A 25194-nucleotide genomic window follows, 5' to 3' on the forward strand; every position below is an offset into this window, starting at 1 on the left:
CCTGTACTTCCTCTAGATGCTACCTGACAGCTAATTACTATACTTCTACAGAAAAAACACAGGTAAAAATGCACTTTTGGGGAAGGGTGAATGCTGGTCTCTTCCTCTCCCTTGTGGGCTGCTCTGGCATCAATAGTGAGTGAGGTAATCCCCCTACTCCTCCTCCCTGAAAAAATTGTGCACATTTTGTTGTATGGACTCTACAGAAAGGGTAGCAGGCAAATGTGTCCTGGATCTCTGAGTCACTAGGAAAAAGCAGCCAGCTTTGTTTTGTTTTTATTTTTGTTTCAGTAAAAACACACTTCCCACTCAAACTTTTGAAACTTCCACGTGGCACACAGGGGGATCAGTTCCAGTTGATATAAGCCTGGATGAAGAGAGGGAGGAAATAACTTAATTGCTTTAGACTTTAGTTCAGCTGGAGTGGAGAGGAAAGAATCAGTGTCCCTTCTTTGGAATCCAGCAAGAAGGTCGTGTTGTTGGTGAGGACAGATCTTCTGCAGGTTTTGTGCAGGTACTGTATGGAGCACTGCGGGGCACTCACAAAACAGGTGGCTTTATATTTAATATAGTAAGTGCTGTCAGGGACAAACAGCTGTGTTGCTTTCTTGGTAGTATTGCTGCACTTGGAGCATACTGTTATCAACTGTGTGTTCCTGTTCTTTTCACCAAATAAGAGATGTGAGGCTTCTGGGCTGAATGTCTGTGTGTGTGTGTGTGTGTGTGTGCGCGCGTGTGCGTGTGGTGGAGGGTTCTGATGTTAGGGCTGTTAATGTGAGATATAGAAGATAGAAAAGAGATTGAATGGATGGGGTGTTACAGCATATTTGGGGACTTTGCCTCTAAGACATTTGTAGCTTCAGCCTATGGATCCCTGCTCCCCGAAGATCAGTTGATGTGTTGAAAAGGAGGGAGAGTTAAAGGGGAGGGAGATAAAATGCAAGAAAAACTGCTGATCTGTCTCCTCCTAGCTAATTTGAACCAGACCCCCAGAGAATGGGAAGACATTCCCACCTGGGAATGATTTGGGTTGAATGCAGCTAAACTCAAAGATGCAGTAATGGTGCAGCTCCAGTGTCCTGCAGTGAAATGCAAAAGCATGCACACTGTCTCTGCTTCTCTTCTGCCAATTCCTGCATGCTGGCTTTTGGCTTCGCTCACAGATCTTGCAAACTGCGTTGACAAAAGTAATGGGAGATTGTTTATTTCCCAAGTCTTTATATTCAGGCTGTAGCTGCTTCCTCTTTCCTACTCACATTTTCCCATATGGTGACTTTGGAAAATTCCTCTCTGACTTCGCTGGGAAGTGCAGGAAGCTCTCACTGGTAGAGGGTTGCCTGTTGCTCTCTCCAATTCTGCTGCTCACATCTGGAAAGGATCTGGCTTGGAAAGGGGAGACTTGCTCTGAGCTCAGTGCATGTTACTGACATGGCATGAGCTGAGAGCCTGTGGGGGCAAGAGAAATGTTCTTCTCCATTCATCTGATTTCTGACAGCAAAGGTGAGTTTTTCTATTTTTTTTAAAGCTGGCTTGTCAGACAACCTGCTGCAGCAGCCTGCCTGTCAGCTGCAGCTTTTAGCAAGGGTACTCAGTGTAACAAACTCAGATAACCTGTTGATTTTGGAGGAGAATCCTCTCCTTCAGTGAATGTTTTTCTCATCTCTGTGTATGTGTGTCCTGTGAGAATGTGTTTGGAGAATAATAGGTAACAGAGATTAGATATTTTGAAAGTGGTTCTGTTGTTTATTGGGGGAACTGTAATCAATGAGAAGCATTCAGTAACTCCTGAAACTTCAGTTTACCTCTTGAGACTGTGCCTTTTGTAGCACTCTCGTGTTGTGAGGCACCAAAGTGCAGGTATCAGTTGTGTCTGGACCCAGAAAGATACAGCCACAGATGCCCCTGAGCTGGTTTCAGTGTCACTTCAGTCTTTGGGTGGCAGGTCCTGATCCAAAGCCCTCCTATATCAAGGGAACAGGACTGACTCTTTCTAGTGGGTTTTGAGCTACTCCTTTAGAAGCTTTCTTAATAAGGCTGTGGATCAGGCCCATGGGAATGAGTTGAAATGGAGTGAGTTACTTCAGCCTTTCTTTGAACTAAAAGAAAATCACAATCATGCCTGGTTTTACTGCCTGCACTCCAGATGTACACAGATGTTCCTGTATCCAAAGTGTCTCACTGTGCTAGAGCAGCATTCCCTCCAAAGGCATTGTAGCAGACACATGCATATTGATAAGGGGGTGAGATTTTTCTCAAAATCTTACTTGCAATAGATAGAATATTTCATGTTAATTTTTAAACATCTTTTCACCAATAGATGTGGAAAAGTCAGCATGTTGCAAATCTGTAGAGCCCAAGACCAACCACGATGTAACTGTGCTCTGGGAACAGCACTGGTAGTGTTACAGCAGAGCTGACTGAGACCTATATATACAAGGTTTTTTGTCTATAGTTTCTTTTGCAAGTATCTATAAGGGTGAGATGTTATAGAGGAAAAATACTTTCTTAGAGATCTGAAGTACTTTCTGAGATGATTTTCCCTAAAATTTCTGAAATATTTTCTGAGATTAGGTCACCAAATACTAAGGATTTTACTAATCCTCTGTTGGCATACTCCATATGGCCAATTTTGGTCTCAGTATTAATATCTAGCTGCCATACAAGGAATGTTTTATAAAAGAGATGAATTTCATTATATTCAGCTATTACAGATATGGAAGCTGTAAAATAGTGGAGCAGGGGGAAGAGGGATTAAACACATAATGATAAATACTTAAAATCATCAACCCAGCATGTTTGGGACTAAAGCAACACCAGCATCCATGTTTTGGGATGCTCTGCCCTGTAGTCCCACCTGCTCCCATTTCTTCAAGTATAAGTCAGTGTTTAAAAAAATTATTTAAGACTTTCATGACTGTGACTGAGAGCAGGATCTCTCCAATGCTTCCCAAGCACCCAAGCTCTCTGTGAGAGCTCCTGGTGCAAAGCTGCAAAGAGCTGCGGGCAGATGTAAATAGAGACATGCAGTTCTGACGGCTGCCAGTCTGGCTCTGTGAGGTTCTTGTTTCTGATGTGAAGAAGGAATCTGGGCTAGCAGAGATGAAGAAAGTACTTATTTCATAAGGTCATGAATCCATCGTGCCTTTTCACCTTAAAAGATCAGCCTAAGTATTACTCATCACTGTCAAATCCTTCTGTGAAGAATAGCTGAGAGGATAAACAAAAAGTCATAACCAATCCTGACTGCAAACCTTTATGTATGAAATCTGAGAAGGGCAGAAAGTGGGACCGAGGGGGCTGGGTTAGGGCCAGCTGGCTGCTCCAGTAGATACTCAGCTTCTGTTTGGATTATTTTAACCTGCGGCCAGAAAGATAAAAGCTGAACATTGGCCAAGTGTTTTAGGTTCAGATCAGCACTGTCCAAAATCCATAGGAAGCCCGTTCTGTTTTCAGTCGGCGCGAGGTTTTGTTATTGTTCGATGCACGTGTAGCAGCCCCTCTGAGTCACCTTCTCCAGCCTCTATGTGTAAATAACGAGACGAGTTTCTTCCTATGCAAAACCGTGAGGAACGGTACGACCGACAGCCACATTGAACTAACATTGCATAACCTCTTCCCTATATCTGCGGGATCATCTGGCGTTTCCCAATATGAAGAAAGCAATAAATACCCTGGGGAGTCGGGGTCGGTGCGGGGGATGCCGCCGGGCCGCCGGCTGTACCCGGGGCCCACTGGCTGGGCAGCGCAAAGCGCCTCGAGGGGACGCGAAAGCGCCCCGGGAGAGCGGGAAGGCGGCGGCGGGGCTGGCCCCGGCCGGGCCGGGGTTGCGGGGCCTCGCCAGTGCTGCCCCCGCGGCGCTGGCCGGGCCGCTGACCCGCTGTCCGGCCCGCAGGGGCGATGCCCGCCGGCGGCCGGGCGCTGCTGGCGCTGCTGGGGCTCCCGGCGCTGCTGGCGCTGGGCTGCGCCGCCGACAGCGACTTCGCCGAGGGCGGCCCGGAGCGGCGGCGGCCCGGGCCGGGCCCCGCCTGCCCCCGCGACTGCGGCTGCACCCAGGAGGGCGTCGTGGACTGCGGCGGCATCGACCTCAAGGAGTTCCCGCTGCTGCTGCCCGAGCTGACCAACCACCTCTCCCTGCAGGTAAGGGCATCCCTCGCCGCCGTGCCCTCATCCCTCCCCGGAACCCCGTGGTTTCCCTCAGCCCCTCCTTGGCTCCCGGCGGGAGCAGCAGGTGCAGCAGGCCTGGCTCCTGAGCTCGACGAATGCGCCTGGTTATCAGCATCCTCTCCCCTCAGATCCAGGGAGGGGGAAAGGAGCTCCACAAGCTCTCACAGCTCCATGAGAAGAATTTTTGTCCAAACCAACAATTTCTTGTTTCTCCTTTGGCCAACGCATATTTCTGCTGGAGGCCTTTCACTTTGAGATGTCTTTGAAGAAGATGATAAATGGCAGAGAATTTTTTGGGCAGCACGGCATGTTAGTTCAGACACAGAGAGCCCGGCCAGAGGCAGGCCAGCCCGTGTCCCCCAGTGTCCCACCTCTCCCTGCAGCACATGGACTCAGCAAGGAGCAGGTATGACCTGGCCATTGCCACCCATCACCCCAAGTGGCACTGCCTGCTGCTGGGCTGCCTGTGGCCAGGACACTGATGTCATGCAATGGTCCCGCTCCACACACCTCATGTCTTCTCATGAAAAGGACAAGTAAGATGTGAGATACGAGCTTCAGGAAGAAGAATTGGGATGTCCTAGACTGTCAGCATGTTTCCATGCTCTGCTGTTAGTTAATTGATCCCTGTGACCAGCATTTGGGCAGGTGTCCTTTCCCTGCCAGTGCTCTGACAGGGAAAGGACAGTGCTTCTAACCTGAAGGGCTAGAGCATAGCAGTCCTGTGGCCGTGCCTCCTTGGAGCAGTGGCAGTAGTTCCGGTTTCCAATGCCTGGCCCTTCACCAACTGCTTTTGCTTTATTGCTCCCATCTGTCAATTCTGTTCAATGGATGAAATGCAGATTTTGTTTAGAGCTTTTCATTTAGAAAAACTGTAATGTAAGCTGGCACCTTCCTCAGCAGATCTGTCCCAGGCGTGTGCTAGCCATGGCTCCTGCCTCTGCTGCCAAAAGAAAAGAAGCTTTTTGGAGCTGCAGCTGCCACCTTCTGTGCACTGGCCTGGCTTCCAGCACAGTGGGTCCTTGACTGGTCCCCTGGATGCTAAAACTAGAACCACTCATTAATTGTCAGAATGTTAGTCAGCATGTTAATGAAAATCTGATGGCAGTCACCCCTGACAGCACAGCCAGTGAAAGTGAACCCAGTTTAATGCTTCCTATCCATAACAAGTGGCTTTTAAAACAACCCATGAATAACAGAAGCCATAAACTTGGAAATCCACCATGCCAACCTTGTAGCAAATGCCTTGCTGCAGCTACAAGGTTTGGCTGTGGCAGATGGATACTCCTGGAGATGAGCAGCAGTCAGTCTTTCAAATGCTGCTGGGTTTGGACGTTTTCGGTTTGAGATCTGAGTTTGGCTCATTACTGAGAGAAGTCTTGACAAGGATTTGACATGGTGGGTTCACTTCCAGATTTTATTGAAGTTCACAGTCTGGGTTTACTGGGATCCTTCTTGGATTACTTTGCTGATGATTAATACTCTCCATTTTTTTAGAATAATCAAATAGAAGAAATCTTTCCAGAAGAGCTTGCTCGTCTTTATAGGCTGGAAACTCTCAATTTGCAAAACAACAGGCTGACTTCAAAAGGTGAGCCATGGGGTGGACAGAGCCTGTGCCTCCAGAACACCAGCTTGTGCAATGAGGCCAGTGACAGCTGATAAGGAAAGCCAGAGTGATGGATTGCCTTGGTTGGAGTGGTTTGCTGTGAGCCTCACTCCTCTGGCCATCACACAGATCTTGGAGACACTTTATCATCTGAAACATAATACTCAGTGTAGAAGAATGCAGCCCTGCTGAACCAGTGGAGGAGACCTGGCAGCAGCTCGTGTACTGTGATGTGAGATCTTCTCATCCAGGAAACTCCCTCTGGTCCCACAGGCACTTCCATGCAATGCACTTGAGAACCAGAAACATCCACATGCTGAATGATTTCCTCCTGAGTGACCTTGTTTAGTTCAGTCTAGTCAGTCAGGGTAGTTTGGTCCAGTTTTGTCCTTGTCAAATTTGGTATGAATTTATATACATATTGCAAATAAGGACATTTCTACCCTTCTCAAACCATTTTGATTTTTTTAGGCAAGTTTTGCTGGCTCAGTCTTATGCTTATTAGAGAAACTTGACAAGGGGTTAGTGAGGAAAGAAAAAGAAACAGAAATTTTGGAGTAAACAGTAAGAGAGGAGGATATGGGATGCAAAAAAAGTAATTATTAATAATTTATGTGTCGCCCAGTTGATCTGAATGCTCTTTTTATCCTTATTGCAATGACAGAGAGAAAACTTTATTGAGAATGTGGGCATACTATACATGGGCTTCAAGGCACAGCACTCTTACACAGCACAGGGAAAGCTGTGCTTAATATATCCAGCCTTTGACATTATGACCTCTGGGCCTTCATGTTTCTTTCACAAGCCTCAGTGCAGCCCTGAGTTTCCAAGGTGTTTTGACATGGGAAATAGCTTCACCTTTGACTCATGGTTATCTAAGTGCCAGGTGAAAGTGTTACTTGCAGGCTTTCCATTGTGACAGCAGTTGTGTTTGTGTGATCAGCTGGATGTGGGGTGACTCAGATGAAAATTAATAATTATTGGGGACGATAGCCCTGAGCTGGATCAGCTCTCTGAGCTGGTTACTGTTTGGATATCTGTATTGTGGGGGAGCAGAGCAAGAGAAGGGTTGTGACATGCAGATACTGGGGTAATTTTGGCAATATAGTCATGCATCAGGTTAATCTGATCATTAAGCAACCTCAGATTATGTCCTTGCAAGAAAAAAGATTTGCAGAATCATAAGCAAATTACAGGAGAAGGTTCTCAGATAGTGTGTGTGGTTGCTGCAAGCACTGATAATCAGCCATAGGGCAGATCTGCACAGCTCTGTACCTGACCCCTGCCAGTGGGCTTGGCCACAAAGCCTTGTGTGATCAGGATTTAAAATAGTTCTCCATTGCTCTTAACAAGTGTGTACTGTTTGATTTGGTTTGTGGGTTTGGGGTTTTTTTCCAATTAAATAAAAAGGGACAACAATAGGTTTGAATCAGATTGTTTCAGTGGCATTAAAAAGTATTTCAATCTCCCATGAAAGATACTGAGAGGGAAAGCTGTCCTCTGATATTTTCACTCAGAATGGCAGTAAGGTGCTGATGTCACTGATTAGTTATTCCTATTCTTAAGGGTTGCCAGAGGAAGCATTTGAGCATCTGGAGAACCTGAATTACCTGTACCTGGCAAACAATAAGGTAAGAGGCTCTGAAGCCTTTTAGAGTTCTTTTCTAGTTGGGTTCTGAAAATTAAATGAGCAAGTTGTCAATTCTGTCAAAATATATGTACTACGTAAGTAAAACTGTGCTAAAGTGATATTCTAATGCAGGTTCATCTAAGGTCAAAACAGTATGTGAAAAGTTTAGAGGCTGCACATGCAGGTATATTTTGAACACTTGTTTATTTGTGCACCTGGTGAAAGGTTTCCCTCGTGTAGGGGGATACAGCCCCTTCATGCATAAATTACCACTGTCTTCAGTAGGCTTTGGATCAGCTGCATGCAGATTTGGCTCCTGCCTGTATGTAGGGTAATGATGTGAAATGCTGCCTTATCAGACGAGGCTGGTTGAAAAATTTATGAACAAACACATCCTAGTGCCTTTGTTTGAGCCATCAAGATCTGTAAAAAGCTATCCAGTTTTCCCTGACTCCCATTCTTACTAGGTTTGATTTGGGGAGGATACCCACACACAGTGACACTGTGCCAGTCATTAATTTATTTTTTTAGCTGCTGCAGTGGTTAGGAGCTGAATTTCTTCTTATGGTGGAGAAGATCCCACATGCTTTCCTATTAATGACCTAGGTTGGATGTCTTAACAGAAGCACATCTTTCCTGCCAAGGCTAGGAAATGAAATAGCTTCTCATATACCCTTGCATCTGGGTGGTTCCCATTATGGCTTTCTTTATGCCCCGTGATTGTCCACAAATATTTGCTACAAAAGAAGCAGGGATCCACAGAAAAATGTAAGTTAAAACATCTGAGAGAACTTCTTTGTCTACAAAAATCCTGCCCTTCCATCCCACCCTCTCTCCCTCTCTGAATGTCTGTATATATATTTTATTATCCTCTTAAAATCTGGGACCATTTGATTTTCTGATTAAATACATGTGGCCACATTCAGGTTTCAGTCAGGCCAAGACACATCCAGATTCACTCCATACATTTCTGTATGGAGTGATTGAGAATAGAACCCATTCCTTAGTACAGTAACATTGTGTTCTTTTCTCTCTTTCAAGCACCATTTCCATGTAACAATCCTGGCAGTTAATAACTCCATAAAAAGGAACAAGCCAGACTGTGACTAATATTCCAGAACCTTTCACTCTGATTTTCCCTGTGTAACAAAACAAAGTGTTTGGTTTTTCTGGCTTTGCTGCAGAGAGAAAAGAATCCCAAAAGAAATTGCAAACATCAGCGAATGTCAGAAGTAGTTAGAGTGAGAGATTGTAGACCCGCAAAAATAACACATTTCTTTATAAATCCCAAGCCAGGACAAACCAGATTGGCTTCAAACTGCATCTCCTCTGCAGCAGGAAACATTGTGGATCAAGTTACTGTGGTATCTGGAGGAGAGCAGGGATTTGCTGGTAGTTTGCTCCTTGTTTTATGGATTATCTTAATGCTGCTTTATCTTCCATTGTGATCCCATCAGATGTAGCTAAATCATCTTTCATTAAACCGGCATAGTTGATCAGAGAAAAGAAATGTAACAGACTAAAAGCCTTCTGTGGCCTGTGTGTAACAAGTACTTCAAGTAAAGACAGATGCTGTAGTTTCCTTTTTAATTTTTCACCCTACTCTCATGTTTTGTATCTCTCATAAAGAGTGCACAGTAAACCTTCTTAATGAGAGAAATTGTTCCACCAGACTAGAGAGCAGATCCTGAGCTGTCATTATTATTTACTATAAGCAGGTGATTTTGGTGGCAGAAGGTTTGCATTTTCCCATATCCTGAAAGTGATATGGGATTCACCCCAGTCCAGTACTTCTGTTTTTATCAAAGCTTCATCCAAGCAAGAAAAATGGTTTCAAAACTGGTAATGACTTTTTGTATTAACCTTCTGAATTCATTAGTTAACAGTGGAGAAATGCTCTCTGCCACATGGAAAGGAAGGTGCAGAAGTAAAGTTGAAAGAGAATTGCAGCTGGAGAATTGCAGATTGCTTCTTGTTAGGCAATAAATTAGACAAAGCTATTCAAGTCAACTTTATTTTTGCTAACACTTAAAACAATCCAGCAGAAATCCTTCAAGCAGGTAATCAGTGAAGATCAATCTCATGACCAAGTGTGGAAATGCCACAGCAAAGTCCTGAGCAAGTGAAAACTCTTTTTGGATTAAATTTCTCTCTTTCCTCTTTCTTGTGGTTCTGATGTCTCTCATTTCACATGTCTGAGCCATGCCCTTTGTTTTGTATAAAAGTTATGACCTAATTGACTGGAAAAAAGCTTTTATGTACCGCCATGTATCAAAATGATTGTCCTGTTTCCCATGTCTGAATTGTTAATATTGTGTCATGGTGGAGACTTATTTCCTTCTGAGGCATTGTTGGACCTTCTTACTCAGAGATGAGTGCTTTTATCCAGTTCCCTGAAATCATATCTCCCAGATCAGGAGGTGAGAGACTACCAGCAAAGCCAGAGCAACTGCAGTAATATGCAGAATGCCTCATTCCAGTGCTCACAAACCACCTGGAAATACTGATAGGAGTGTGATTTGTGGGAAAGATCTTTCTTGTGTTTGTGACCATTAAATGTTTAAGACAGGCTAAGGATGGAGGTTTTGGGACAGCTGGAAATGAAGAACAGTAAATAATGTATTATTTTTTTTTTTTTTTTAAAGAAGACTGCTTTATGAGTCCAGTAAATTGGAAGTTCATGGATGGAGTTCATCAATGCACACTTGACATACCAGTAGAGAGGGGGAGAGGGGTATAGGCACTCTTTGGATAAATACATAACTTAAGGCTTAGGTTAAGTTTTTTTTAAGGCTCAGGCAGTTCTCCAATAAAGTGTCTCCTTTCACACAGTGTTCATATTTTAAATATTTTTGGTTTTACGCTATTATTCATAACCAACTGCAGTTTTATGGTAATAAAAGTTTGAAAAATATGGTTTCTCATCATGTGAGTTTTGCTGTGCTTTGTTGGCTGAAAGGACCAGGTTCTGTTTCACCACAACAGAGCTGTGAGGATGATTACAGATTCCATGAACTTCAGGCTAAAAGGCAGATCTCTTCCATTGCCCCAGTTTCCCATCCTGATGTCAAAGATGACATAGAATTCAGTTACCTTCCTGGGAAAGATGTTCTCTCCAGAGCCCTTTGGAGTGCACATAAAACACTGAGTGGTCTCATTACTACTGCAGTGAACACCTGTAACCAGGGTGGCTGCACCTGCCAACTGCAATTCAGTGTCTTCTCTACTCAAGGATTATCTATTACAGCATTGTGTTAAAAATTTGTTTCCCAAGGGTTTTTTCCTGATGCATAAAGCTTCTGGGCTTATGCTTCCCAGAAAACTGTCCTCCATCCAGCCTGGATTGTAGCCTGTATGCTTGGTTTGTAGGTGAATGACTTTGCTATTAACAGTCACTCAGCAAACCTGGCCATTGTATTACCTGGATGCTCTCTGAGCTTTTTTTTGATGATTACTTTCCACTCCACCCATTTGTTCAGATGCAGACATTTCTAGGGTTAGCTTTTAAAATCACTGATAAAAATAGCAATAAGAGCAACACATTCAATCCTATACCTGTTGTCAGCTATAAAGTTTTGGAGACAGGGCCTTTCTGTATTTCCTCATACATCACTTGTTTATTGAACAAACAATCACTGTACACTTTGCTTTGAAGTGCCAGTTAATATTCCATAATTTGTCTCAGAAGTATCCTTGTTCTTTGGGAGCCTGAATCCCCCTTGCAGAGATCATCAGAAATGGATGCAGTGGAGCAGACGTGTGAAGTGACACTTCCCCTCCACAATACATTTTCGCAAGAGAATAAGCAGTAGGTCACTGTGAGGGGGGTTGGAGTTTTTTGGCACAGCAGACTGGGGAATTAGGAACAATAGTAAGTAAAGTGTTTGCTCTCTGAATAACAATTTCTTGATTTCTTCCACCAAAAAAAGACAGGACCCTTCCAACCAAAACAAACATTTTCATATCTTAGAGCAAAAGTCTGTCTCCTTCCTGGACAGATTAGTGAGTGAGGACAATTTGTTTTTGTTCATGCAATCTACATTCAGTTTAATTTATCTTTGCCTGTTTAGGGAAGATAAAATTGCAAGTGTATTGCTGTTGCTCTAATACTTGGTTAAAACATTTGCTGAATTTCCCCTGTATATTTCTTTTACAGCTAACAGTGGCTCCGAAATTCCTACCAAATACCTTGATCAGTGCAGATTTTGCAGCCAATTATCTCACTAAGATATATGGGCTCACATTTGGACAGAAACCAAACTTGAGGTAAGGGACTGGGAAGTAAAACAATACTGGTGTTCTGCCACTGCTTGGATGCAGTTCGTGGGTGATAAGAAACTATCCAGCTAAACTATATTATTGCCCACTTGTGTTTTTGGAAAGAATCTGTTTGTTATTCTCAGCATGAAAGATCAAACAAACACATTCCAACGGCTTTTGCTAGCTGCCAGATACTTTTGCAAATATAAAATGAAATTGTCCCTATTTTATTTGTGTATCAGGAATTGAAAAGAACAGATTTAGTTTCTCAAAATGGAGATTAGCTATTTAGAAATCTCTCGTTTTATTACAGTCCATTAGTTTTTAAAAGTAAAATCAGGTGGAGGGTGCAGTACTCAGTGCAGTATAACTCAATTCTATTAAAGGTAAGCACTTCAGCATCTACAGAAGTGTTCATACCCCAGATCTGATGCCAAAGGTCTCTGCTTAGTTTTAGGCTGTGGTTTTCTCATCTGGATCCACAGCAGCACATCCATGTCAAACTCAGAGGCGCACAGACCACCTCCTGTGAGGTATGGGCTTTTCTAAAGAGGTTTTGAGTAATCTGCAGCTTCCAAACACTGCACCATCCAGATCCTGCAAAGACATCCCAAACTCTGTTGGGAGTAATTTACACAGCCAGGTTTGGAGGCAGTTAATTACAGCTGACCCAGCTGAGCCCCTACAGCCTGGTCTTGTAATGAACTGAAGAACTCTCCATTCCCACTGAATTCATTGAGAGCTGGAGCTATTCTGCACTTCCTGGGCCTTTAGTCTCTTTGGCTCTTGGAAGCTGAAAAGGCTGAGTCACTCACAGATTTCTGGCAATATCTCATGATGAAAGAAGCTAGATTTATACATGTTTTCTTCCTTAATCTGAAGATGCAGATGCTGCTGTGTTTTGGTTCCATATTAGAATTACTGACTCTTCTGAAGTGATTTTCACTCTCTTCTATACCAACACTGATTTTAATCAGAATAAGAACTTACTGATTTCCAAGATCACTCATATAAAATCCTAACACAGTTGCTTCAGTTGTTTTGTTTGCCCCCAGCAGAGTTCATGATCTCAGACTGATTATTTGGAGGGTAAGTTTTTCAGAAAGGCAAATATTTGTGAGTTAAAAGTACAGCTGACCATGCAGGGTAAACAATACTTTCAGTGTAGCTCTGAACTCCCTGGAGTGTGTGATCACACAATTGTATTTCCATACTGAGCCTTTCCTTCCTTCCAGAAGGATGGTGCCAAGTCCTCTGCAACGGGTAGAGAATCCCAGAACAAGTTTAAAAAGCACATTTTGATACGTTTGCAGTTTTTTACCTGTCTCTACAAATTTAGCTGTCTGCTGCACCTAGGGATAAACACAGGAAAGCAAGAGGTAAATCAAAGCCACTAAAAACCTATAATTTCTTCAGTTACAAAGAAGTCTTATGAATTCATTCAGCAGTTAAGCCAGTGAAAAGCAGGAATAACTTCATAAAGGTACATTGCTTTGTACAGAATTGAAACCTGTGTAAGAATGAGTCAATTTCTGAAAATCTGTTTGGAGAAACTTTTTGTGACTATTAAAGATTGAAAGTAAGAAGGGCAATGGCTCATTAAAAACCAACTCTTCCAGACTGAGTAAATCTGTTGTCTTTCTGTTAGTATCCTATTCTGAGTTCTAGGAGTAGGAGACAAACTGTTTCCTGGGGTATTTCCAGCCTTCATGGGAGCAGGAAGCATGGCGAGTTAAGAAATGGTCCTTTCTTATGAGACCTCCCAGTTGGTTTTGCAAGCCCCAGCAGGCCAGACTCAGCTCCAAAAAGAAGTTAAAATTGGGGCATATCTGTTAAACAGAGATGAATTCCAACCCTCTGAGTGAGGCCACCACACTGACATTCTGTGTTTCTAAGTACTGCACAGTCCCAGCTTGCACTCAGTTTCTTCTTTTAAGAAGATAAGGCCACTTGTGAAATTTGCATTCACATGCACGTTTGGATTTGGAATAAACCTAACTTTCAGAGAGTATTGGGGCCAGCCATTTGGTTTTGCATCTATATCCCTTGCTAAATTAAAGGGCATATTTTAAAAACAAATCTAATTATCTCAAAGAAAGAAGAAAAGATTGAAATTAAGTTTTAAACTAATTTTCTCTCAGTAAACAAAAACTCCAGATCTCCCTATCTGTTGAACTTCATGTTTTATTTCCTTCCAACAGATCTGTGTATCTTCATAACAACAAACTTTCAGATGCTGGGTTACCTGATAATATGTTCAATGGCTCGAATAATGTGGAGATACTCATCATGTCCAGCAATTTCTTGAAGTATGTTCCAAAGAATCTCCCTCCAGCACTATATAAATTACACTTACAGGTAATGACAACAAAGTTTTGTAATCCTGTGTTTGTGTGGGTTTCACACCACACAGCCAAGACATCCCAGAGCACCTGGAAACACCCCCAGGTCCACTTTAAGTCTTGCCTGCTGTATTCTCAACAGTAGCTGTCCCAGTGTCCTTCCTTTTTGTCCATAAGCAACAGTGTGTTTTTGCAAATCACCAGAATGCTCATAAGGGGCAGAAATGCCTCGCTGTGTTTGCAGGGGAATGTATTGCAAACTCCTGGGTGGTTGCATTGTTGGTCTCCTCCCTGCACATACTGATATTAATACATCTTAGAACAGGAAGTGAGTGCATCATTCCATGGCCATGTTTCCATGACTTCCCAGTTAAGTTTGCCACTGGTGCCACTTCTCCTGATAGCTGCTCAGCCACTCTGTGCTGGCTTTGCTCACTAACTTGTTTCACACGGACCAGTGTGATGTTTCCCAGCATCAGTGTTTGCTGCTTGCTACTGAACTGGCAATTTGGTTTGGATCAGGCATCCTCTACTGCTACAACTCCTCCAGCAACAGTGCAATAGCAGAGTTGTGCTATTAGTGCTATTAACTACTCTCCAGCATTTTTAATTCCATGTCATCTGATTCTGATAAAAATGCTTCATCATGTCTGTGCTGGAGATCTGAGCCTTAGCAATGGGAGAGCCACAGTGGTGGGGAGTCCTGGGTCTGCTTGCTCCAAGTGTTGACAGCTCCTTGGACGTGGAGAGGCTGGAGTCTGTTATCAGCCCTGGACTGAGGCAGCTCTGTGCTGCCTCCCAGCTTTCTTTTCCCTTGAAGGTTTCACCAGAATTCTTGTTAAAGTCTTCTAGAGAACAGACTTCTCCAGCTTGAAGAAAAGTAAATGCAACCAGTCCAGTCCCTTGAATTGCTGGAATTTCTCTCCAAAGTATGAACTTTCTTGTTCCCTGCATTTTTTTACACTTACAGTAATCATTATCTCCCTATTATTTGTGTGACGCCCAAAGGGGTTTCACACTTTGAGGATTACACTTTGAACTCGTCTCCTTCCCTGCTGTCCCCAGTTGTGTTAAGAGCAGAGGAGACGAGCAGAGAAATGAGTGTTTTATATGCAAGTGCACCATCTGTCAGTAGTAACATTTACCTTGATATTTTGACTGGGAAAAAACCAGGACAATGGGAAATGAGAGGCAGCCAGTAGTGGACCAAAAGTATCTGACAGGTGTACTTTAGATGTGATTTTTTTCTTTTACTGTTCATTGAGACATTTAGCCAGATTTGTCTGTGTGATCCAGTCTGTCCATCACATTATAATGCCCCCTAAATATTTTATGTCTAGTCCTTTTGAAGTTTAATTGCCTGTGTTAGTTGAACAGAACCCAAATGTTGTATTTATTCATGCCAAATACTGTGCTTTGTGCTTCTGGTGACTCTAGAGCAACAAGCTGGAGAAGATTCCCAAAGGAGCCTTCAGCGAACTTGCTGGTCTGCGGGAGCTGTATTTGCAGAATAACTACTTGTCTAATGAGGGAATGGACAACGAAACTTTCTGGTGAGACTGAGATGTGCAGTTTGTACCTCTGTGTCTGTCTGCCCCCTCTGGTACAGTCACACATCTACAAAGGACACAGTAAAAAGTAAAGTTATTAAAAGCTGGATGGTGGTTACGCATTTCACTGCTAAATCTGAGATGCAGATGCTGCCATTCAAAAGCAAAGGTCTGGGTGAGTGGTTGCAGAATAGTTTCATACAAAACACAGAACAGTGAACATCAGACTGCACCACTCCCTGCCTGCCACAGACCCAGTCACACCAGGTACTTAGTGCCTTCTGGGAAAAGCCACCTAGAACAACATGGAAAGCCACTCTCTGTTCTTCCAAAACAGTCAAAAGTGAGGTTACCGGGGACTTTCCAGTTTCTAGGGCACTTCACTTGGCATTAGAGCCACACCTTCATCTTCACTGGAGCCACTTGTGTGTTTCTGTGAAGGTGACTTGAAAGCAGCCACAGACACACACCTGTGAATTCCCCTGGCCCAGCTGTACCCCAGTGCAGGTGGTTGCTGGAGCAGGCAGGGATGCAATGGTGCTGCTCAAGAGCCAGATGGCTGCAAAAGCTTTGCTATCAACTGGTGAAACAGAAATAGCCTTTGGCTGTCCTAGATTTAGCCTGGGACTTAGCACTTAAAAAATTTAACATTTTTTTCTTTGCTTGCACTGAATGCTGCCCTTTTTGTTCCTGAAAATCCAGACCACACAATCGGTCCTGCCCCTAGTTTAGTTCTGTAAACTCTTCTGATCTCCAGACACAAAAATGTACCAAACTGTGCTTTCCTTTTCCATTTCTCATTCCCAGAAAACTCCCTTAGTAGTTTAATATATCTGTGTTGAGTCCACCTCCAGGTCATGTTGGACATATAATTTTTGTTAAGATATTCCCATCCTAGGAAGACTTACAAATTTGCAGCAATGAAGTATTTTACCTAAAGATTATATTTGTTCATTCAGAGCATGTCTGGATAGCTGGAATAGCAGTGTAGTAACCAGTAAGTAATGTCTGTAACACATTAGTTCTCATGTTTCCTGAAAGCTTTCTAGTCATCTGCGATGGGTTATGTAGTGTCAAGTAGATTAAAACTCTCATTTGAACTGAGAAACTGACTTGAAATACAAGGGAATACAGGGTTCCTCAGTCCTGGCATATAATACCATTGATCCACATCCAGTTGGTATAAGTGGCTGGTTTGAGGGTTTAATTTAGCTTCAACTGAGACCATGGAATCCAGATTCAGTAGCTTACACAAAGCAGCTCTAGCCCTGACTCACTTCCATAATACTGGAGGGTCAGGAGAAGTTCACTACCTTAGCCTAGGACACTGAGTTAGCATTTCTGCTTTTCATAAGAGTAACATTTCATCATCTAGAAAGCAGACTTGCCTTTCAATTTCAGTATATACTTTCAGAAAGACAGAAATTACTCATGCTCAGGCTTTGTTTCTGTGAAACCGAGAGCTGAACTCTGTGTTCTGGTGGTGCTTCCATGGCATCTTCCTTGTGGTATTTGTTCACTGAAATTGCTCATATGTTGCTATCTGTGACTGCAAAAGTGATCTCAGTCCTCAGCCCAGTGGCAGTTTGGGTGTCTGTTGACTCTGGCATGTTCTCTTGCTAGTGTGGCTGAGGAGCACTGGCAGTGCCAAGTCCTAATCCCTAACGAAAATATGGGTGCTCCCTGTTTTGGTGTCCACATCATTCATATCATGAGTCAGAAAAGGGCAGTCAGTAGTGGAAGCCGTGCTGGGTAAAAAGGCTCTAAAGCAGAGGTTGTAAAATCTTAGAGGAAACTGGTTATTGTTTCACCTTGCAGAATCTAAATGGAGAGTGTTTTCTTTCCTGCTTTCCCAAGGAAATTGTCTAGTCTTGAATATCTGGATTTGTCCAGCAATAACCTCTCACAAATCCCAAGTGGTTTACCTCGAAACATCGTCCTCCTCCACCTGGAGAAGAATGCAATTAAGGTGATTGACAGAGATGTCTTGACCCAAATTAAGAATCTGGAGTACCTTCTGCTCCACAATAACAAATTAAAAGCCCGAGGTATTCACCCCTTAGCCTTCCAGGGCTTAAAGAAGCTGCACACTGTCCACCTGTACAATAACATGCTGGAAAGGATCCCCAGTGGGCTGCCCCGGCGAGTGAAGACACTTATGATCCTTCATAATCAGATCTCAGAGATTAACAGGAATGACTTTGCTACCACTTACTTCCTTGAAGAGCTGAACCTGAGCTACAACAAACTCACAAGTCCCCAGATCCATCGGGAGGCCTTCCGTAAACTGCGGCAACTAAAGTCCCTGGATCTTTCTGGAAACAATCTGCACACGGTGCCTTTTGGCTTTCCAAAGAACTTGCAGGTTCTGAAGCTGAAGGAGAACGAGATAAGCATTATCCCAAAAGGGACTTTGTCTGGGATGACAAAACTGCGGGAACTGTATTTGAGCAACAATAAACTAAAAGTCAATTCAATTTATTCAAGAGCATGGAGAGAACTCAGCAGTCTCCAGGTAGAAACTTCACCTTCTCTAATTGTTTTAGTGATGCTGATGTCCTCATCTGTCTGCCTAAATCAAATTATGTAGCACCAATACTAAATGTGCTTAGTCCTCATGTTTTGGGGTTGCATTGTGAGTGCTACACACTGTTTCTAGAGTAGAAATGATGTGCTGTTGTCCCAGAGGTGGGTACCTTCCACTGCTGGCCAGTCCAGCTTTGTTTCTGAACCCTGACAGTGTCCTATATTTTCAGAAAAACATCAGTGAATGTTGTCATTAAAACTGAAATTAGGCTTTTCAAATAGCTTGTCTCCCAAAAGATTTAAAATCAGCTCTGAACAGAGACAGCAGGAGGAAGGAATGCATAAACAAAAACACTCTTAATTCTCAAAGCCCCCACATCAGCTTATAGTCAGACAAGCCAAGCTGTAGGATTTAGCAGCTCAGCTGGCTAAGGCACCTGGGGAGCAGCTCAGAGGTCTGGATTCAATCAGCAGTCTTCTCATTTGCTTAATTGTTGGAGAAAGTTAAACACAAACCATAAGGCAGGCAGGAACAATCACATTTGTGCTGAGCAAAATGACCTTTCAGAATTGTTACACTGGCTGAAGGATTTGTCTGCATTTCCTTTTAGGCAACAGCCCCTTTCCTGCAGTGAAAGGTATTGCCTGTGTCATATGGCAACCATGGAAGGTGCATATGGTCAGGTCACTGCACAGGCAAAGTGTGCACATCTCAGAGCAGATCAGGGATAAGGACATGGAGCATATGTCACACTGGCCCCCAGTGTGTTTTCAGACAATCCTGATGGTAATCTATATGAATGTTTCCCTTTCTGTTGTGTCTGGGAAAAACCAATAGCTTGTTGCTCACTTAATGTCAATCAGCAATGCAGCAACAGTGTCTGTCGAGCTGTTTGCATCAGCTGCAGATTGGTCCCTGGCTTTAATAATACCTTTTGCCTTTGTTTGATGCCTCACTGATGTGTGTGTGTGTGTGTGCATGTGTAAATATATCTAACGTGCAAAGTCTGGAAGGAAGATGCTGTTGAAAATTATGGACAGCTGGGACTGTTTTTCTACAGTACCTTAATAAAATGTAGGTTGTTTTATTTTCAAACAAAAATGGGTCATGAGTCCTGTTAGGCAGCTGAAGTTGTTGGCTGGAATAAAGAGCTCTCCTTCTCAAAGATCCTGATTCACAATTACTTTGTGGAACTTTTGTTCTACTGTCACTTCCTTGCAGTCAGTGTCAAGCCAGAGTAAGGTGTTGCTGAATCAAACATTGGCCATCCCCACAGCAAACCTCACTCCCATTAAACAGGGTTCAGATAATAGCACAGACTTAAAATTCTGCTGGACTAATGGGGCATTTACGGTTGTTTGTTTTCTTTGGAACAGCGTTACTTCTTGTTGGCTGTTTCCAGCTGAATCCTTTTTATCATTAAGTGCTTAACTGTGCAGTTGGTTTCTGAGTTGGTGCACTGGAGTGAATTTGTCAAATAACCATCCCATAAAGACCCTGATCATGCATATACTTAGTAAATGCTTCAGTCCACAGTTTCCATGGAAATCACTGGAGACTCTGCAACTGCAAAGTGAGACATTTACATAATGGACTTGGCAGTACTGGGTTAACAGTTGGAGTCAATGATCTTAAAGCTTTTTTCCAACCTAAACAATTCAATGATTCTATGATAATTGTTTTCCAGACTGGCATTATGTGAGGAATAAAAGCACTGGAATTAGGACAGTTGTTTGCAGAAGTGTAGCTTTGAGTAGTGTGTAATGAGTGAGTGTCAGGTTGGTGCTATGAAAATGCTACAGGATACCAAAACATTTCTATTGATCCATTCTCTTGGATAAAATAAATCTGAGAAATGATCATGACCTTTATTCCTGCTGTCTTCATATGTCTCCATGTTAGAATATTTCCAGATGGTTTTAGATGTAACCGTACCTATTACCAACCTTAGCCAGCAAAGTGTTTGCAGTAGCAGCTTCCAAGGAATTCTGATGCATATCTGAAACTCAGCCTGTTTTTAATTTACTTGAAGCAGACATGGGCTAATGCCTGGGGACAGAGATAAAGAAATGTTGGAACTCTGAAACAAACCAGCATGATGTATCATGTGAAATCAGGATGCTCAATAGAAGTGTAAGAGAGTAGAACTGTCTTGGCCACACTTACCTTGATGCAAATTAGAGGTAGATGAAATTAGTTTATTCTATAAAAAATATAACTTCAAACTTAAATCTCTTTCTGGAGTGTTTCTAATATTTAAATTGAGTTATTTATTTGACCCCTTGTTGTCTCTTCCTTGCAGTCACTAGATATGGCTGGCAACCAGCTGACATCTATCCCATTAGGCCTGCCAGAATCTCTGGAATATCTGTATCTCCAGAACAACAAGATCACAACGGTTTCAGAGAATGCTTTTGAATCCACACCCAAAATAAAGGGGATTTACCTCAGGTAAGGCCAAGTTTCCACCAACACACAAGATTTTTTCCTTCTTCATCCACTTTGTAATTGCTTACTTTTCAGAAAGTATTTTAAATCCATACTTTCTGAACAAGCATATTTGGTTCATAGTAATATGTGATAAAACTATATTCATCTGCTCAGAAAAGACATGGATACACATAATAAGCTCTTTTCAGAGATCTTGTCTTTTCTATGCTTATTAGAACGGGTTTGGCATGCCAGTAATTCTGGGAAATTAATGTTTAACATGATGTCATATTCCAATATTCAGCTGTGAGCCAAAAGTTGACAGTCCTCTTGTAGAAGTACAGCTTTGCCTGTGTCTGTTGGCCCTGGATTTTAACAAAATCCCCCTCCAGTGAGGTGTGTGTGATTAATCTTGGAGTTGTGTGCATTCCCTTGATAGTTTTGTCAGAAACAAGTGACAAGTTACAACTGTGAAGGTTACTTAACTCAGTCTAGGGGCTTTACTGGGTATTTTCCCACTCTGTCAGTTGGATGAGGACTTTGTTTTTATAGATGACAGATACTGACCTTTTTCTACATGTAATGTAAACTCACAGTAACAACTGATTTAAACAGAGATTTATATCACAAGAAGTGATTCTGTCCCCATAATATATTCAGTTTTAATCTGATGGAATATTATTGAAAATATTAATTAGAAGTAATTTATGAATCCTACAGAATAATTGATTAAGCTGATCCAATGGATGTGTTCAAAAAGCCCAGGCTGCACAAGACTAAATATGGTCTTATTTTGTCTATATGCAACTAAACTGCCCTGTAGTTCTGAATAGTTCTGGAGCATACCTTTATGGATGAATGATTCTATACCCAGCAAATAAAATTACAAAGTCTGGTGTAAATTAGAGCAGTCTGTCTATTCAGCTGCTCACATTTATGAGATTTTAGTGAATGCTTGGATGTGAACCAGAAACCACATACCACATTCTACATTTCTATATAAAGAAAAAAGGAATTTGCAAAACAGTTTTGCTAACATATTCAGAAGGCAACTCCACCCAAACTCAGTCGTATTTTTAATGGGAGGCCATTAATCACTGCAGTGCTGTTAAACAATAATATACATATGGAAATATTACACAGAATACAATTGTAAGCATGTTCAAGAGCAACAGACCAGTATATGTGACAGGTTCTTAAACTGCAGATTAGTTTATTAGTATTCCTGAAAACCCAAATAACAGCTGAAAAATTACTGCTTTGTTTATAAAGGGATACTTTTTTTTGAGTTTTGTAGGTGAAGAATTAAACTATCAAGGAATGACACAGAATGTCATGAAAAATCAGTTACATTTTGAAATGTGGACTATGGAGCAGATGCCTTTCTTCTTTGGGAAGGAGAAAGCAGAAGAGCAAGAGAAAGAATTTGTGGGGGAGGAATTCTAGTATTATGATTTTATTTCTTCCCCCATCCAGAGGAGTCAGCACTTCTAGAGTGCTGTTATGAGTCAGTGTACTCAGTGTAGAGTAGCTGCAGAATGGTTTCCTCTTAGTCTCCTCATTTCTGTGTTGCATATAAAAATGGGTTTATTTTAACAGGGGTGCCTTTTTGTCTGTTTACAGGTTTAATAAGATTTCAGTTGGAGCACTGAAAGAAAGTACCTTCCAAAACCTGAAGCACTTACAGGTACTGGATATTGAAGGGAATCTTGAATTCAGCAACAGTTCAAAGAATAAGGATGACTCAGAAGAGGAAATGGAAGATGAGGAAGAGGAAGAGGAAGAAGAACTGAGATAAAATGTGAACTCACACAGTCCCATCATGTGAGAGGTAACAGCTGTAGTTGAGTTAAATCAAGGTCCCAGTTCTCAGACTCTTGTGTAAATAATTCCAGTTTACACACATGATTGAAGCATAACAAGTGAGTATCTGAACCCTGAACTTAAAGACTTCCATTAAAACATGATGGGGAATCACAAATCTAAAAGGGTTGAAAATACAATATTCTGTAAAATGAAATAGCATATATCTGTTTTATCAGAGGCAATGGACTGTTCTTACTGGCTTCTGTTTACAGCCGCAGGAGACACGAGAGTTAAAGATGCAGGTCCTTGTTTAGAAATTCTGATAACAAAAAATGCAAAGGTATTTCATGATACTTTTAAGCATATCCTTCAAAAGGAAAATAACAAACTGTGAGGCTTGCTGATGCAGAAGACATGTGAGCTGAAAACAGATAAAAAATTAGACAAATTAAAGTAAGATTAGACCCATTGGTGTTTGGTAAATGTGTCATTATATTACAAACTCTGTCTCAAGCAGTATTTAAATCACTGACCACTTGGAGTGGGAAGATATAGCTGTACTTAGTGTATTTCTTATTAAAAGAATAGCCTCTTTACTTGAATCTCTTTTCAACTGCAGAAGAAAAGATACAGGGAGAATGATATTTGAAGAATATGCATTTTTTTCATAAGAATAGCGATTGACTTACTGCATCTCTTTAGCATCTTATGTTCAAAGATGATGAGGTTCAGGACTGCTCTTTACTTCTGGAGATGTAAACTCTTGAGAGTGGGGAAAAAATAGTTTTGTCCCTAATCAACATTTTGTCACTGAGAATGACACAAGGAATTGCTAAGAATAGTGCTAAAAGGCTTAAAAGATGATGGGGCTTGAAAAGGGCAGAAGGTACTCGGGAAGTCAAACATTAGCCCTCCTGGCTGCGCTATATGAAAACTTTGTTAAACAAGAAATAATTTATTTCTACAGACTTGGGGTATATTCAAAATCAGTGCATCTCTGGTTTAGTTTGGGGCACGTGTGACATGTCAACAGGTACTAAGTTGGTCTTACTCTGAATTCTGTATTCCATTATGTAACTTACTTTATTTTTCTGTTTTGCAGGAAAACATATGGAAAAATACATATATGTCTATGTGTATATATCTCTACAGATATACAGAGAACACTTAGCAAAATGTGCAATGAATTACGCAGAAACTGTCATGGCACTGGGCCAGGCTCATGGAAGACAGTGTATTTCAGTGCCTTATTCAGGGAGAGACCCTGAATGCCTTTCCAAAGCTTCCAAATCATCTTATACAAGACCCAGGATCATAAGGGATTGCTCTGGAACTTACAAAAGCTGGCTTTTGTTTCTTTTGTTTCTCTTCCCTCACTGTTTCCATCTGTAATAACAATATGGGACTGTTTTGAACACAGGCCTTCAAATGCCATTTTTGTCACTGCATTTTAAGTGAACCATGTTTATGCCTCTTTTCTTTTCCTCCACCCCAAAGAAGCTGTTGTTGGCCAGGGTAGATGGATATTTGCAGTAGTTTCATGTGCAGAGCAGTGTATGAGGCATTTTGGTCATCAAGCAGCAGTAATAATTCTGGATGCAATTATTTCTCTGTTATAACAATGTGTATATTTGGATGAGAAAAACAAAATAAGGCTGGATCCCGTAATATTTTATCTCTACTGCCAAAGCCTGCAGTATATGCAGTATGTTTTAGAAAGGTTTTAAGATAAAACAATTGCTCTTGTGAATATATATATATATATATAAAACCTGTATGTCTGCCTTCCAGAGCTTTGGTAAATTTTTTGTCTTGCTGTTGTTTGCCCGTGGGGCAGTTGGGTGAAGGTCTCTGAAGGTGCGATCAGAGGATGGAGTGACAGGATGAAGTTTAATGCATGTGGTAGAATTTTTCACAGTGTAACTCATTCTCACTGAGAGTCAGGAGTGAGGCTAATGATGTAGAAGAGATTAGTGAGTGTGGGCTGTCTTAGGAGAAAACTATGAAAAAGTGTCAAAAGAAATTTGTTTTGTTCAAGTCTGGAGACAGTGCCTGCTGTCGTACTGCCTTAAAGTCCCCCCTATTTTATGATGTTGAGTGCTCTCAGCTCCTATTGGAATCATAGAAAATAAAGAAACCAAGGAAAAGAAGACCTACAGAGGTACAAGTTTCTTAGCTGGTTATAATGTCCTTCATCTGAGGCAGCTAATCTGCTTGACAAAATGGTCTTTTCTTTTGAGGATTTCTGACTGAACATGTGTTGTTTTGCAAACTGCATTCCAGGATTTACTTGGAAACACAGTTGGCTTAATTTTTTACCAGCTGTTTTCCTGCTGGAGATCTAGTTCCACGCTCTCCCTTTGGTCTCCCATAGCACATAACAGTAATTTCAAGCTGTTGCTTCCTACCTTAGACAATTCAACACAATCATTAATCATAGAAGAAAAGATTGCTTCCTGAAAAAGTAAAAGCTTGGCCCTAAAAGTTGCAAAACCCACACATTTTTGAATATCAGCTATACAGCTGAGCAATAAAATATCCTTCCAGCTGACTGCTGGGATAGATTTTAATGTAAAATGTCTACAGAATGTAGCTCAAGTCAACTAGGTACCTCCAGCAAACACCACTGGAAGTTTTACCAGTCTTTTGTGAAAACGACCAATTTATTAAACTCCTGAACAAGCTGAGAATATACAGATTTGTCCAGTTTTATGGAGTACTGTTCTATTGTGTTTCAACTTCTGTCCCTTGGACTATGATTCTATGAAAAGTCAGGTGCCTCAGACTTCTTTGAATGCCTTACGAGTCTGATGCAGTGAGTGCAGGGGTGAAGGTTCATTGTAGCACCTGTAGAATCAAAAATATTAGGATGATAC

The 25194-nt window shown here is 41.9% G+C and overlaps 1 protein-coding gene across 2 annotated transcripts; it reads left to right on the forward strand.

Annotated features, from left to right (window-relative positions):
* Positions 1-225: 225 nt before the first annotated feature.
* On the forward strand, positions 226-24108 carry PODN (podocan). 2 transcript variants are annotated; one of them, XM_069023435.1, is made up of 11 exons: positions 226-1500; positions 3893-4137; positions 5662-5755; positions 7340-7404; positions 11560-11669; positions 13865-14021; positions 15443-15558; positions 17413-18070; positions 20385-20533; positions 22136-22343; positions 23421-24108. In XM_069023435.1, exons 1-10 carry the CDS (start codon positions 1464-1466, stop codon positions 22308-22310), a joined length of 1806 nt encoding a protein of 601 aa, XP_068879536.1. In that variant the 5' UTR covers positions 226-1463; the 3' UTR covers positions 22311-22343; positions 23421-24108. The 2 variants fall into 2 exon arrangements, with proteins under 2 accessions (XP_068879536.1, XP_068879537.1); XM_069023436.1 differs by having other exon boundaries at positions 228-514.
* Positions 24109-25194: the final 1086 nt, after the last annotated feature.

This window comes from Aphelocoma coerulescens, chromosome 8, assembly GCF_041296385.1.
Source record: "Aphelocoma coerulescens isolate FSJ_1873_10779 chromosome 8, UR_Acoe_1.0, whole genome shotgun sequence".
In the NCBI taxonomy this organism is placed as follows: Eukaryota; Metazoa; Chordata; class Aves; order Passeriformes; family Corvidae; genus Aphelocoma; species Aphelocoma coerulescens.

Bases quoted from the DNA above. Each gene is read 5' to 3' on its own strand.
- PODN (XM_069023435.1), top strand. From the start codon at position 1,464: ATGTTCTTCTCCATTCATCTGATTTCTGACAGCAAAG. The intron at 1,501-3,892 runs GTGAGTTTTTCT...TCCGGCCCGCAG, and splicing joins TCTGATTTCTGACAGCAAAG to GGGCGATGCCCGCCGGCGGC. The intron at 4,138-5,661 runs GTAAGGGCATCC...CCATTTTTTTAG, and splicing joins CCAACCACCTCTCCCTGCAG to AATAATCAAATAGAAGAAAT.